The 15929-nt window shown below is 31.5% G+C and overlaps 1 protein-coding gene across 1 annotated transcript; it reads left to right on the top strand.

Moving 5' to 3' along the window:
* The first annotated feature begins 2171 nt into the window (after positions 1-2171).
* Positions 2172-14170, top strand: LOC133183555 (ribonuclease Oy-like). The gene is made up of 10 exons (XM_061318497.1): positions 2172-2433; positions 2650-2709; positions 2981-3047; positions 5243-5298; positions 7755-7830; positions 8686-8753; positions 8857-8970; positions 9067-9115; positions 11044-11115; positions 13484-14170. Exons 1-10 carry the CDS (start codon positions 2426-2428, stop codon positions 13652-13654), a joined length of 741 nt encoding a protein of 246 aa, XP_061174481.1. The 5' UTR covers positions 2172-2425; the 3' UTR covers positions 13655-14170.
* Positions 14171-15929: the final 1759 nt, after the last annotated feature.

Below are 15929 nucleotides of genomic sequence, written 5' to 3'. Positions count from 1 at the left end.
GCCCAAGTTGATCCTGAACTAACGCGGAAAAATGGGGACATCACACGGTTTACATCTCAAGTCGAGAACAACAATGACCTTTCTGTCAAGTCCAGAAATTTCTATCTGCCTATTAGAATCTTTTTTAATTATTACTTTCAGTTTTGTGTGGTTAATGTAATGAATAAATTTGAAAGAAAATGTCAGTAGGTTATAAACATTTAACAAAGCCATGCTTCTCAAAATTTATGAATACGTTAATGGTTCGGCATATTCTTGAAAATAGGCCAAAGATCAAGGCCAGTTGGTTTGTGAAGCTGAAACTTAATTGCCATTAAAAGTTCATAGAATATACATGTTATACATGTACATTCATGTATGTATATCAAAACTATGGTGTATTTTGAAAATTAGGTCAAAGGTCAAATTCAAAGCTCACGAGGTCATTGACCCTGGTATTTTACAAAAGCCATTCTTATGAGCAATATATGAGTCAGTTTATATCAAATCCCTATACCTCTAATGGTTCTTGAGGTATACGGTATGACAGACAGACAGACGCCAGGTAAAGTGATCTCTAAGCTAGTGTCGTACTCATGTGTGATAGTTGGGATGCGGTCCTACTAAACAGAGAACCCTAGAGAACTCTAGAGAACCTAGAGAACTCGAGGTTTATTTCATGTATTTGATGAACTCAAATAAATTATATATATATTTGACATGATTTTCAATTTATGTGCCATATTTTATCAAAAAAATCAAAAACAAGATTATTTTATGTATGTTTTCCCTCGAAAATAGTTGAAAAACTTAACAAAATTTACAAATTTACGGTAAAATATTTTATCCAATCCCGATCCCGATTGAATTTCAGAAGACGTTATTTATTGAAATAGGCTAACAATTTTTTCACACAATTTTACAAGTCTTTTACACACTATATTTTATTTCTTAAGTCGTGCAGAACTCCTAACCATTCACTCTGTTGTAAAACATATAATAAAATTAATTTCTTACTACTTTTATCACAAAAAAGTATGAAAAGTCTTCAGAGATTAGTATTCTGTTAAAATTAAGCACAAACGTGGCATGATATTTTTTTTCAAGTTTTATTTTGTTTTTGTATGATATATTGGTTATTTAAAACATAAATATTTCTTTTACAGACAATAAATAATTAAAAATCATTAGGGTTCTCTAAAGTTCTTTAGAGTTCTCTAGGGTTCTCTGTTTAGTAGTACCCGTTGGGATGTGAAGTAAAAATTATTCATGAGACTGTGAAACTTCTGTCATTCACTCAATTAATACAAACATATTTATAAGTGAGGGCTGTAATAACAGAGGTTTAATTCCTTTCTGATGTCAAAACACTTCTTTAGAAAGTTACATTCTCTTCAAACAAATTTAACACTTTTAATTGGAGGGTTGAAATATATCGCAATATTGTAAATTACATTGATTGTAGCTAGGACAATAAAGTACAACATGTTTTTCATTTTCAATGACTGAATAGCTTGAAAGAATAACATACACGTTTTTCTTTAGGAATATGTGGTCATGAGTATCTCCTCATTTCAATATGCAATGTGTGAGCACTAGTAATTCATAGATTTGTTATGATTTTTCTCTCGGGTTTCTTGAATGGTAATTGTATGTAGTTTTGCAATGTATATTCATTTAAATTTATTTTATTAATAACTATAAAAAAGTAAATTTTCCAGAATTCAATTTAGAAATCAAATGTTTTTAATTGTCCACAGATTTTTTAATTACTATAATATGCTCCTCTAATGCTAATTTATTACAGTTTTATGTGGTATGTCTAATTTTAAAGAAGCTAAGGAAAATTTCTGTTGTAGCGTAAAAAAAGTTTCCTTTGCCAAGATACTCTTAAACCCCGATGTTTTTATCTTCCAGAATCCTAATTAAATGCAGACACCAAAATAAAAATTAAACATATTTTCATATTACAAGTTAAATAGTGGAAATTGATCCAACTCATCTAGCACAGCAATATTAGATGAATTCCCATGAACCTTTAGTTTTTTTCAAATCAAAGCTAAGAAAGTTATTTCCCTTCCTTAGAATTCTTCAATTCTGGAGATAACATAATCAATCCATTGAAAATACGCAGACAGCAAAGTACTTATATAGAGTATGAACAAAGGATAAATGAAATTATTAACTGATTAAGCAATACTGTAATGCTAAAGAACTTAAGTTTTATATATAATATTTTATAGTGACTTATCCGAGAGTGATTTAATCATGTAAGACTGTAATCGTGCGCACATCAGAGGAAAGAGTAGGGTTGTAAACAGGTAAACAGAAGCAGGTCATGTGATTTTGTTCGACAGCTGATTGATCAACAAAACAGTTCCTGGTGGTATATTATATCACGCAAATTTCGTGGAGAAACACTGTTTTGTTGATAGACCTATATCATATGTGCAGGTTTGTTTCCAAAGTTGACATCTAATTACAAATGTATTCATTTCGTATGGATTTATCATATATTATTTCAAACCTAATATTTAACAGTTATTTTTAATCCTATTTTTGGATGTCTGTTGTCTAAATATATTGCACTTGTTACCCCCCCCCCCCCCAGAGTGAGGTTTGCTTCTGCTGAATGTGGGTAGCTGTGATGTGAATATCTTTCCCTTTCAGAGAAAATATGGCAGACTTTTGTGGGATCTTTATAACCATCCTCTTTTCCACGGTTTCAGTGTGAGTGACTATTCATTTTATACGGTCAACAAATATATATATACTGTAATTTTCTATATGTATCAGAAGAACTATTAATGTTCAAGTTTATGTACTCTGTCCACTTAACCCTTAACACAAAGTCCATGCATACACATTGAACTTTTTTCATCAATTAAAATTTAGTAGGTTGAGTAATTGTAAAACTTGTTAAAATTGTTGTGACAAGTAATTGATAATTTTTTTTTATTGAAATTATATATATTTTACATACAACAACCTTTACTTGTAGATATGCCAGAGAAGATTGGAGTCATTTTACCTTTGCCCAGCAGTGGCCAGTTGCTGTTTGTGCAGAGGTACTAAGGTTCTCAGAATTAGTGTCCTTTGATATTACCTCCTAAAACCTTCTTAACATGTAAATAACAGAACTAAAATTTTTTCAAAGTAATGGTTAATGACACACTATTTTACCTTTGTCATATTTATTCACAAAACATCAGGTATTTCTAATATTCAGTAAGATTTACGATCTCTTTTTTTATGAAACAAAAAGTATGTCAAGCATAGAGAAATTTATTTTCCTAAAACTATCACCTTTTCACTTTAAAATTTTTGGCTATTTTGTTTTGATTTTTTTGTTTTTGTTTGTGTGTTTTTTTTTTGTTTGTTTTTGTTTGTGTTTTTTTTTTTTTTTTTTTGCTTATTTATAAAGAGTAATTTCTGAAACCCATGTATGTAAATACAGGTAAACTTCGGTATCTCGACATCGGATATGTCGACAACCTGGGATATGTCGACATCCTTCCGCGGTCCCGGCAGTATTTACTATATAAATGATTTGCAAAAACTCTGATATGTCGACCTCGGTAATGTCGACAACCCGGGTTATCTCGACGTATATTCACAGTCCCAAGAGCAAAATTTACCTGGCATATGTCGACATCGGCAATTTTCTGCTCTACTGAACCTAACTGTTTGTCAGACAGGGTCGCTCGTCACGCACGGACAACTCAGGGTATCTCGACTTCGTCAAAGTTTCACACCTTTCACACCCATGTTTTGACTGCAAGCTGCTTAATTAATTTTATAGACTGTGTTTGTAGGTGAATCCCAAGCCCCTTCGGCGTCTTTGAGAAGTTAATTGAGCTTGGGTAATATCATTGCTAAATCTACACGATTCTGCGTAAATGTATATCGAAACGTAACATAACTTTTAAATTTGAAAAAGATAACTAAAGTACAATGAATAACAAAAACACACTGAAAAATTCATACTAAGGAATTAAAAAAAAAGTTTTAATGATATTTTGTAGTTAAAATGTATTCAACAGGAAACAATCCAATTAACGACACGATTGACAGAATCAGTCGTAATTCGTGCATCCGTAACATCACTACGTTAGTTAAGATACACAAATCTCTCTAAAAAAAATAATTTTATTGTATATTCTTTCTGAATGAAATAAGAAAAAAATAATCCGCATTTATTATTTTTTTTTTTTACCATATATCGGATGTCGACTTTATACGGTTCGAAGTTTATAGAGCGCATTTCGTATCCTGTTCTGACGAAAAGGCAAGTTACACTCGAATGCAGCTCAATGCTGTAACTTTGTGCTGAAACTTTGTGAATTTAGAAATATTTCGATAAGGAACACGTTTTATAAACAAGATTTTTAAAATAACTTCTAGATTTTTAATAAAAATAGAGGGAATAATGAAATATGTTGAGCTACAGTCTATATTAAAGTCATGTACATATAATAAGCTTGTCTGTTTTGCTATGCAATGAAATCTTGGACGTCAAGTCTCAACTCTGATATCTCGACACCTCGGATATCTCGACATTTTCCGATGGTCCCGTCGATGTCGAGATAACGAAGTTTACCTGTATGTTTGGTATAATTCATATGTAGGGAAAGGTCATATTAAGTTTTAAGAACTTTTGCCCAATCCCAGCTGTAAAGTTTATAGACAATAAAATATGTTCAAATCAGATCAAAGAGTAATTTCATATCAATAAATAATTAGTTACAGAAAGTTCTCTTGTTTTCTAGAGAAATATGACATCTCTTTAACACAGAAAAACATTATATGTAATTTCTTTAGCACGAAGTTTTTTTTCCTTAATATACATCTTTTTAAATTAAGATATTATACCTTCTTAAGTTTTAAACCATTATTTTTTCTAATTGAAGAGTCGTCTTACATTATGAATAGATAGTATAAAATAGTAAAAGGGTTTGCTATACATACATATATGTATTTGGTTAACAGCTGCTCATGTTACAAAAGTAAATAAATATGCCACTATATTTCTAATACCCCAGTCCAGCTAAATGCTACAAGTTTTTGAAATAAATTCTGAGAAATTGTTATTAAAATACACACTGGAAGTAGAAAAAATTGCACCAATATTCATCTGTAGACTGACTTGATGTACATGTATATATTCTATGCACAAATTAAGTTTTAAGCCCCTGCACATTGCCACAATAATACATAAAGTCAATATAAAATTGAAATTACTTGTGAATTCTTTTATTTTCAGCATAAAGTTTGTGTAATACCACCTACAGTGAATGGTTGGGGTATACATGGTTTATGGTGAGTTTATTTATAAGTATACAGATAACTTTGTATATGGTGAGTTTATTCATATGTATACAGGTAACTTGTATGTGGTGAGTTTATTCATGAATATACAGATTAACTTTGTATATGGTGAGTTTCTTCATAAGTATACAGATTAACATATATATGGTGAGTTTATTCATAAGTACAGATAACTTTGTATATGGTGAGTTTCTTCATAAGTATACAGATTAACTTATATATGGTGAGTTTCTTCATAAGTATACAGATTAACTTATATATGGTGAGTTTATTCATAAGTATGCAGATTAACTTTGTATGTGATGAGTTTATTCACAAGTATACAGATTAACTTATATATGGTGAGTTTATTCATAAGTATGCAGATTAACTTTGTATGTGATGAGTTTATTCACAAGTATACAGATTAACTTATATGTGGTGAGTTTATTCATAAGTATACAGATTAACTTATATATGGTGAGTTTCTTCATAAGTATACAGATTAACTTATATATGGTGAGTTTATTCATAAGTATACAGATTAACTTATATATGGTGAGTTTATTCATAAGTATACAGATAACTTTGTATATGGGGAGTTTATTCATAAGTATACAGATAACTTTGTATATGGTGAGTTTATTCATAAGTATACAGATTAACTTTGTATATGGTGAGTTTATTCATAAGTACAGATAACTTTGTGTATGGTGAGTTTATTCATAAGTATACAGATTAACTTTGTATGTGGTGAGTTTATTCATAAGTATACAGATTAACTTTGTATGTGGTGAGTTTATTCATAAGTATACAGATTAACTTTGTATGTGGTGAGTTTATTCATAAGTATACAGATAACTTTGTATGTGGTGAGTTTATTCATAAGTATACAGATAACTTTGTATATGGTGAGTTTATTCATAAGTATACAGATAACTTTGTATATGGTGAGTTTATTCATAAGTATACAGATAACTTTGTATATGGTGAGTTTATTCATAAGTATACAGATAACTTTGTGTATGGTGAGTTTATTCATAAGTACAAATAACTTTGTATATGTTGAGTTTCTTCATAAGTATACAGATTAACTTATATATGGTGAGTTTATTCATAAGTATAAAGGTACCTGTAAATTTGTTACAGTGTACTGGCACATGTACTGTATTTATAAATGACATGCCAGTCTCAGACTTTGTGTTCAGCCACAATTGATCCTTCAGTTCTTTGGATTTTAATGTTAAGGTGAATCAAAAATGATCTTCATAATGCATATAGTAAATGAAAAATATTCTTCCTCAATCATTCTTTGACCTTGGTAGTTGGTAACTTAATATACCGGTAGAGGGAAATCTTTTGCATGAAAAATTTCCTCAATATTCATTTACCGGTAGTATTATGTTATTTTATAGTATTAGTTTTTATGATTATTTAAGGAAAAGGAAATGTTTGTCTGTAATACATGTATTTATATTTGCCAATGTTTTCTTAGTAATAATCATTCCAGTAAAATCAGGGGTTTTACCTTCATATCTCCATTGCTAATTTTGTGACCGCTAACTTGTCTAAACCATTTTCTTTCAGTCCTTATTTGGTCATCATTATATCAGAAAGCATGGCTAATACAGAATGATTTAGAAAAGCTGTTGAGAAACCGAGTCAATCTAATTGAAATTAGATCTTTGATCTGCTCACCACTAGATCACTACACAAAGTGTAGCAATCTAGTTGGAGCAGATCAAAGATCTAATTTTAATTAGATTTGAAAGTGAGTGAAAGTAGGCTTATTGCTAATTTAGACACTAATAATTAGCAACACGTTATGTTGATCAGTTTTATAAAGGTTTGATGTCATTTTTTGGCTCACCCGAGTCAACCAGGAGATATAAAATTGTACTCTCCATTCTTGTCACCTACTGTTTGTTGGTTATAATGTTTTAACATTTTTAGCCTCTTCTCAAAAACACGAGAACCTTGTGTAACCAATTTTGACATGCAGCATAGAATAAAATGTATCAATATCTGAGAATAAAGTAAAAATGCCATCTTCAAATTTTTTTTTTGCTTTACTACTTGATAGGTAAAAGGCAAACTGTTTTCTTTATTATGTATTGTATTACCAAGAACTATACAATTTATAGGTTTAAAGTATACAATAATCAATGTAGAGCAACAAGCTGATTATATATATATATATATATATATATATATATATATATATATATATATATATATATATATATATATATATATATATATATATATATTATATGTTTATATGTAATATATAATATATATGTGATATAATGGTAGCCTCTGCCTTAATAGAAAGTAACAAATAAATGTGAAAATACTCATGATAATCAGGTGACTGTCAAAGTCTTTGGACTTCAATCTTGTTCAGTTTGAACAAAAAAAAATCATCTTGGTATTAAAAATTATATGTGGTATTATTTTTATTTTAGGCCAACAGCAGACTCTAAATCTAAAGGACCAGAAAATTGTAACACCTCTTGGCCATTTAATTTTGAAAGGGTCAAGGTATGTATTTCAACAAAGCTTTTCTGGATATTGAACATTGAGAAAAAGCAATCTTGCTTGAAATACCAGGCATTAATATCCTCATAATCTTGGTCCAGTAAAAGGACTTGGTCCCTTTGGACATTGGCATATTTTTTTTCCCTCAAAGGATGACTAAGCATAAGAAGATGGGAAAGGATGACTGCACTTAACACGGGGTTTGGGTTCTTTTTATAGTAGCTTCTGTTACTTTCATATGTTATGTAATTTTATTTCTTTTAATTTGTCAAAGATTTTGGTCAATTTGAGGCTGAATTGATTGTCAAAATGATTTCAGACTGTGGAACAATAAAATAGTTAAATATTATTCAACCCTTACTGCTTTGTAAATTTCAAGAAATTACATTTACCTGCCCTGAATTGAAGATTAAGTTGATAGATATGCATGACAATGTCATGCATGAATAGAAATATACATGATATCTCTTTCACTCCTTTCCATATGGCACCAGTATTGACAGAGATTTCAAAACGAAATTGATAATATGGTCACTTACACATAGCTGTAGGTTACTGGTACAGATGATTGTAAATCATTATATGATAATTTTATGTGTTCGAATAGTATTCCGAATTAGCTTGGTGAAGCACATACCAATTTCCATCACATAACTTGTAAAATATCATGTTCTGTGCTAACTAAGACAATGTGTTTGAACAAATCTGAACTTACCAAACAAATGTTTGCTAATAAATATTCAGCATTAAGCACTGATAAGAGAAAAAGAAAGAAACCAGTGCTTAAATCAGCCTTTTATTGAGAACCATTCAGTCCTGACATCTTAAATGTAGGTATACATTTATATATTGTTTCAGACGCTGTTGCCAGATTTGAAGAAATTTTGGCCAAACCTCTATCCAGATACAGGAGCAAACAGTTTCTGGTAGATCAATTTAGCTTTCTGCTAGAGAAAATACTACATTAATTATCTGTAACATTTCATTGAATGAAATGTTTGGTGAAGAGTATACATGCCTTTTTTGAAGGGAACACGAGTGGTCAAAACATGGAACCTGTGCTACCTCATTACCTGCTACCTCTAATGAACTCAAGTACTTCCAGATGGGACTTAAACTACATGCTCAATACAACCTTACAAAGTAAATGTTTTTAGTTATTCACTACAAATTAGTTTTTGTGATATATTTCAAAAATATTTTAATAAATGTGTGATAATAATGTATTTTGTGCTTTAGAATACTTCTGAACCAGGGAATAATAACAAGCAACACAGCTGGTTACATGGTAAGTGTACTCAAATCTAAATTTCTAAGGAACTCCAATTCTAAGCACACATATCAATGGTGGGTAATGTCACGGTCCCATATCTCAGACAAAGGGGCATGGACACACTTGCATTGCTGAGTTGTTTACAATTTTGAATATTCAAAATAATATTCAGTGACAATGGCATTCTTCATAATCTTTTACCAAAGGCTCAACTCCAACATGTGGATAAAATAGTACCTGTAAAAATACTCTATTTCCATAGACCGATTGTTGATAGTGTTCACTTTTGACTTCGATTTTCTAGCATTGATTGAGGACAGGTCAACAGTTGACATTTGACACCTTCCATATTCATGACCTAGTATAGACCAGGGACAGGTCAAGGGTAGACAATTGACACCTTTCATATTCATGTCCTATTGTCAAATGGGGACAACTCAACAGTTAACATTTGATACAAGGACAACTAAACTTCCCAAGAAAAAGGTGCTCAAATGTTGTTTTGCCATGGGCTATAGACTAACACTAACCAAATCAAATGCTTTACGAGGACTATCCTTAATCCCTTGGCAGGGTGCAAGACTAACCCTAATCAGTTGAAGCATGTGCGAGGACTAACACTAATCTCTCGGTTGGTGTGAGACTAACCTGATCAGTCGATTAGTGTATGAGGACTAACCCTAATCTCTTAGGTGGGGTGCTAGACTAACTCTCATCAATGTGCAAGGACTAACCCAAACCACTCATATGGTTGTGAATCTAACCATAATCAGTCGAATTGTTTGCAAGTACCAACTCTAATCTCTCAGATCTAACATAATGTCCTTATAAGAATTAAAATACTTCTGTTGTAATATTAACAATCCCATCAGGTGAGAAAGAGTAAAATTGTTGATTGTCAACTGTCTACAGTTGACAGTAGATTACAATGGAAACTGTCAACTATGTAAGGTTGACAGTTGATTAGAAAGGAAACTGTCAACTGTCAACCATGCAAGATTGACAGAATGATAGAAAAGAAACTGTCAACTGTCAACCTTTTAATATGGTCGACAGTAATATGGTCAACTATCAAACTTAAAATAATTGCACACATCACTGAACATCACTGACTGACAACATTGGTGTTTGGTTTGTCTTTAATTCTTACATTTTTTACTGACTTTCCTTGATTATAGTTTTAATATCTTTTATGAATACACCTCAGATTTTTAACTTTTCCTAAATATAATCTTAAAAGTAAATCTGATAAATCCATGGACTTTGAAGAATTGAGTGACTTTGTCTTGCATGCTGTAGCCTTTATTATCCCCTCACAACAAATATGGAGATGATGTGTAATTTGAATTAATATTTAGAATAAATTTTAGTGAATAAAACTGTCAGGATGTAAGGCATTCAAACACACCCAAATTTCATAGTTTTGATAATTTTTCAGTTAAAAAAAGTTTCCAAACAAGTTTTTATGATATAATGGTCTGAAAAGGTCTCAAGAAATGCAAGTCATGAGATTCTAATGAAAATTTTGAAGGATGTCAACTTCAGCACTTTTTCTTTATCCCTTTAATTCTGGACTGGACACTCCATCAGAAGTGCCATGTTCTGTAAATCATCTCTTTTCCGTTTGTGATCATAAACTCAATTGATTCAGAAATAAAATTTCTGTGTAGATCTATCAATTAATTCTGCAAACTTTAGCATTCATATTTAGTGTTTTTTCCCCTATAATTTAAAGAAATGTTTTTGATTTGTTGAGTTAGCTTTTCACATCAATTGAAATCTTTGATTCAAATATCTTTTTATACTCAAAATCATTCAAATAACAGATACACACATTACAAATACCCCTTTTCCACAGGATTTTACATTTACATTTATAAAGCATTATTTAATTTACTTGTTTTCTGTTTTGATAAATGAATCATAACTTGATACTTTTGAAGGCTAATGAAACAGAAGCAGCTCTGAAGAGGGAACTAGGAGTGAACACAGTGGTGCAGTGTGTTTTTGACAAGGTATGGAACTGGACTGAGGAGGAGTTTTATGATAAGGATGTTTTTCGGCCCCCAAAAAATATAATGAAATAGGAATATATAGGGAATTTTTTTTAAAAATCTTCTTTTCAAGAACATCAAATCCATGATTGTTCATATAATGAAATAGGAATATATAGGGAATTTTTTTTAAAAATCTTCTTTTCAAGAACATCAAATCCATGATTGTTCATATTGATAAGGAAGCAACCTCAGGTAGTGAAAATTTAACAAATCATGACCCCTGGGGGTACATGTAGGATTGGACTACAGTGTGGAATCAAATTTTAACAGGAATTTATAAAGGGAAAAATCCTAAAAAATCTTATTCTCAAGAACAGCAAAGCCATGATTAGTTATATTGATATAAAAGTATCTTCAGGTTGTGTAGATGTAAGTTTGTATAAATCATGACCCTCAGGAGTATGGTGGGATCACTTCTTTTAAAATCTTCTTCTCAAGAACAGGTCTTCTCAAGAACAGGAAAGCAATGTTTAGTCATATGAAAATGAAAGCAATTTCAGATAGTAGAGATTTAAGTTTGTTCAAATCATGACACCTGGGGTAGGTTGGGGTCACAATAGGGATCAATGTTTTACATGATATAAAATAGAAAAAAGTCTGCTGATTAAGAACAACAGGGTCATTTTGACTCAGGTGAGCATTGTGGCCCATCAGCCTCTTGTCTATTAAAGAGGATCACTTTAACTTGTAAAACATTCATTTACCGGTATACAGAAGGATAAAAAAAAAAATCAGAATTCATCAATAGTTTGTACATAAACTTTTTCCCACTTAAAAAATGCCATGGAAAAGATAAGTTAGAGTCAAAATGGTCATAGTTTCAACTGCAGAAATGTACCTGAAAGTTGAAAATAACCCATTTTGGAGGTCAAATGTAAAAATTTTGTTGCAGGATAAACAAAATACATGATAACTGTCTTGAAATATATGCAATATTGGGCTTGGGTCAAAATCTTGATTGAGGGCTTGGTAAACTATGGTATTTACAAAAGCCATATATGTGCTATATATGTGCAAAATATTAAATTCATGCCTTTTACATTTCTCAAAATATAAGGTATGACAAATGGATGGACAGACGGACGGACAGACAGACACTGGGTGAGGTGATCCCTAAGTGTCATTCTGCTCTGCAAGCAACACAAAAACATAACTGGGACTGAAAAATGCCAAATTTAAAAATGATTTCCAGGGTCTCTTAAGTAAGGTGTAGACTAATTTCTTCACCGTTGTATGACTTTACTAAGAAGATAGGTAATCAAAGATTAAAAAACTCGCCTCAACAAATATCATCTTTTAGTAGGAAATTTTATGCCCCCGCTTTATTTTTGCCACTTTCGCCCTTGTCGGAAGTGGCCGAATTTAAAATTGGGCTTATTCAAAGTAAACAGTATTATATCTTAAACAAAACTGTTTCTGGGCGAATTTAAACAGGGCAAAATTACTTGCAAATTTGAAAGGGCAAAAAAATAACATGGGGCAAAAACAACCCTGTATACAGTATTCTGGCAGTGTGCATCCCTATATGCAACAAGTCGTTAAATCTGGAGGAATTTTTAGTTACCGATAGTTGGGAATGGACTTGCTCCAAAACACCAAAAGTGTCCTGTAAATGTAAGTAATATTTAACATCTGAACCAGCTCTAGTGTTCAACCCTAGATGCATCATCCCTGTTATTTTGGTCATGGTAGGACTTATAGTTACTTAAGAATTAGACCCACTTCAAACTCTTATCTAGAAAGATAAGATCACTTATCTAGAAAATGTAAGTCAGATCCAGCATCTAAATCTAAATCAAGTTCCTTCGAAGCAACGTCCATGCAATTTGGTCAAAGTCAGACTTGAAATGACTTGGGTATATGTGATCTGCTCAAGAAACTTAAACCTGCTCCAAAAACGTTAAACTGGTCATTTTTTGGCTGAAAATGCAGCATCTGAATCTTGATTGATGGCAATGAAAACATACTGGATGCATCATACAGGCAACTCTAATCAATATATGGCATAGACGATTTCTGAATGCCAGCCTCTCATATTTTCCCATGACCCTAATGTTAATTATCATGTTGAAAAAGCATCTATGTATGGATCAACTACATGTACTGTGGGATAATCTCATATTAACTTTTGAAATATAAATAACAAAAGTTAACATATTTATTGTGAATTTTAAACTAATTTTGCTAAAATAAATTGAAATTTAATGTTTTGAAAAAAATATGGCTGCTGAGGGGCCTTTTTGATATACATGTATGCCTTTTTCTTCTCAATTTCTGTAAGGGAAATAACTCTGAAGAAAAATATTGATGGTATATTTTGTTACAGGAAAAAACAAAGAAGCAGCTGCTGTATGAAGTTGAAATCTGTGTCAGCAAGGATTTTAAATTAATAGACTGTCTCCATGATGAGTCTCAGAGCTCCTGTCCTAAAAAGGAACCAATCTTTTACCCTCCTCTGCATGACAAACAGTTTGGCATTGGAGTCTCAGTTATCTGAATGGATTAAGTCTGTAAATGAGGGAATCTCAGTGATCTTTTCCAGTTAGTTTGCTCAAATTCATCATTTTTCAATTTTACTTGTATGTCTTTTCCTAACTTTCAATATTATTGCTTGTAAAATGCCTGAATTCTCTAATTAGGTACACCTGTTTATATACATGTATTTCAGAACAGACTATGCAATTTTGATCCCCTCTAAATATAAAAAAATATATATATTGTATATGCAATATTTTGATACTAATGCATTTTCCATTATTTGTTATCTAATGTAAGTAATGTGTGTGTATAAAATGGGAATAAGCAGCAGGCTGGGCCAAAATGAGCCCTTTTCCTGATCTTTTGAAGCTTTGTATTTTCCATGACTGTTTCTGGTTTCCATTATTATTTTGAACTATGGTATTAAACTATTAATGTATTGCAAGTTAATCAGATATTTTTATTTCTATTTATTTCTAATTTATCAGATTTTCATTTGTATTTATTGTGTGGTAATGGTATACACAGAAATATGCAAATTACTTGGATATTTTCATTTATATTTATTGTGTACAAGTAAATGAAAAACACATAAATTTGGAATTTATACTTACTGTTTCTAATAATTGTTTAGAAGAGATCATCTGTTCTTTTAAACTTACTTCAGCCAGAGAATTATGTGAACTTTTCTGATCAATTTAGGTTTTTTTTTTTATGTTTTCTATGTGTTAATTTGTGTATTTTAACAGAATCTTTTCACACTTTTGTTTGATTCTTGAGAACCAATATGCCAGTTTCAACAATATAAGCCACAAAGCATCCTTCAGAGAAAGGTTTTCAATTCTCTAAAAGAATGGCAAGAGTAGATAATTAAAAAAATGGTGAAAATTCAATACAGGTTACAAGATATTTCAAAGTCTAGGGGACCATGGAAAAACAGAGAGAGATTGAGAGTTCAAAGTTCAAAGTTTCTTGATTGGTATTAAATTGGCCCAACAAAAGGATTTTTCAATGTACTGACTGCAATGCTGTTTAAGGAGAAATTGTGGGATTCTTTCGAGATGCAGAGTCAATCCGATAGCATGAACTAAGACAGAAATATATGAAAAGACTTTGTGAACCGACATTTTAGGTTAAAATAAAATAAATACATGTTTTTAAACCCAGAAAGACCAGTGGGGATACAACGTAAACAAACCGAAGTGGCATACCTTTCTCTCTTATAATGTATAGTGGGGTATTTTTGTGTGGAACGATTATTTTGGGGTTTTCACAATTTTTTTCTATGGTACACATGATGAATAAGTGTAATAAATATAATTTGTGAAAAAATGTCTAACAAACATTGGGGTTGAATTGGGGGGGGGGGGGGGGGGGGGTCCTGTCCATAAGTACCTGTGACAGTACTGAGTGATAATTTGGTGTGCCGCATTATCGCAGGACGTCGCCATTTTTGACAATATGTAACTAATAGTGTTTGGTCATATAACGTCATATTTTGTCATTTATGAAGTCGAAGTATTAATTTTTTACACACGAGTACTCTAGATCGTACAGTTTCTATGGATGTAATTTTTGTCACATTATATTTCCATAGAGCCGTGTAATAAAGAAAAACGTAGACGGCAATGCTAATTTTGAAAGTCAAGAAATTGCTGTGCGCCAACCACCGATATTTAAAACCCTTTAAATGCTGTTTCTAAATGCATATGACATTCCAGCCTTATAGTATTTCAGTCTGATTAAAATCAAACCTTCACTAGCTCCTTTTTATTTTGATTGTCGCATGACAATCAAAATAAAAAGGAGCTAGTGAAGGTTTGATCTTAATCAGACTGATAGTATTTGGTCAAAATGACGAAAATATCATTTCCCAACATTGTGCCAAAAATGAATAATTTTGATTGGGTAGTTTATGAAATATTTAAAAAGTTTGCATTTTTCTGGGACAACCCTCGTATATCTTTCACTTTACTTGGGTATAGTTAGGAGTCTCATTACCTATTCATGGGGCAATGTGACTTAGTTAAATCTTGTGGATCCCTCATTTGATTAGTTGTAGATTCATTATATTTTAATGACTTGGAGGAATGACAGTACTATGTCATTCTATAGGGTTAAATCATGTATTGATACTACATATTTTTTTACTGCCGAACTAAAAAGTCATCAGTCAAACATGTATGCAAGAGTAGTGGTTAGGGTTGTGGATATTGGTCTGGGTAGCTCAGTAGGTAGAGCACCTGAATAGTGATGCAGGGCCCAAGTCAAAGTGAACTGCTTATTTTAGCAGT

Source organism: Saccostrea echinata, unplaced genomic scaffold, assembly GCF_033153115.1.
Source record: "Saccostrea echinata isolate AGI-Se365-2 ecotype Australia unplaced genomic scaffold, CSIRO_AGI_Sech_v1 ptg000009l, whole genome shotgun sequence".
Taxonomy (NCBI): Eukaryota; Metazoa; Mollusca; class Bivalvia; order Ostreida; family Ostreidae; genus Saccostrea; species Saccostrea echinata.
Note: the sequence above shows the minus strand (reverse complement) of the source record. Positions and strands in the feature narration are given on the sequence as shown.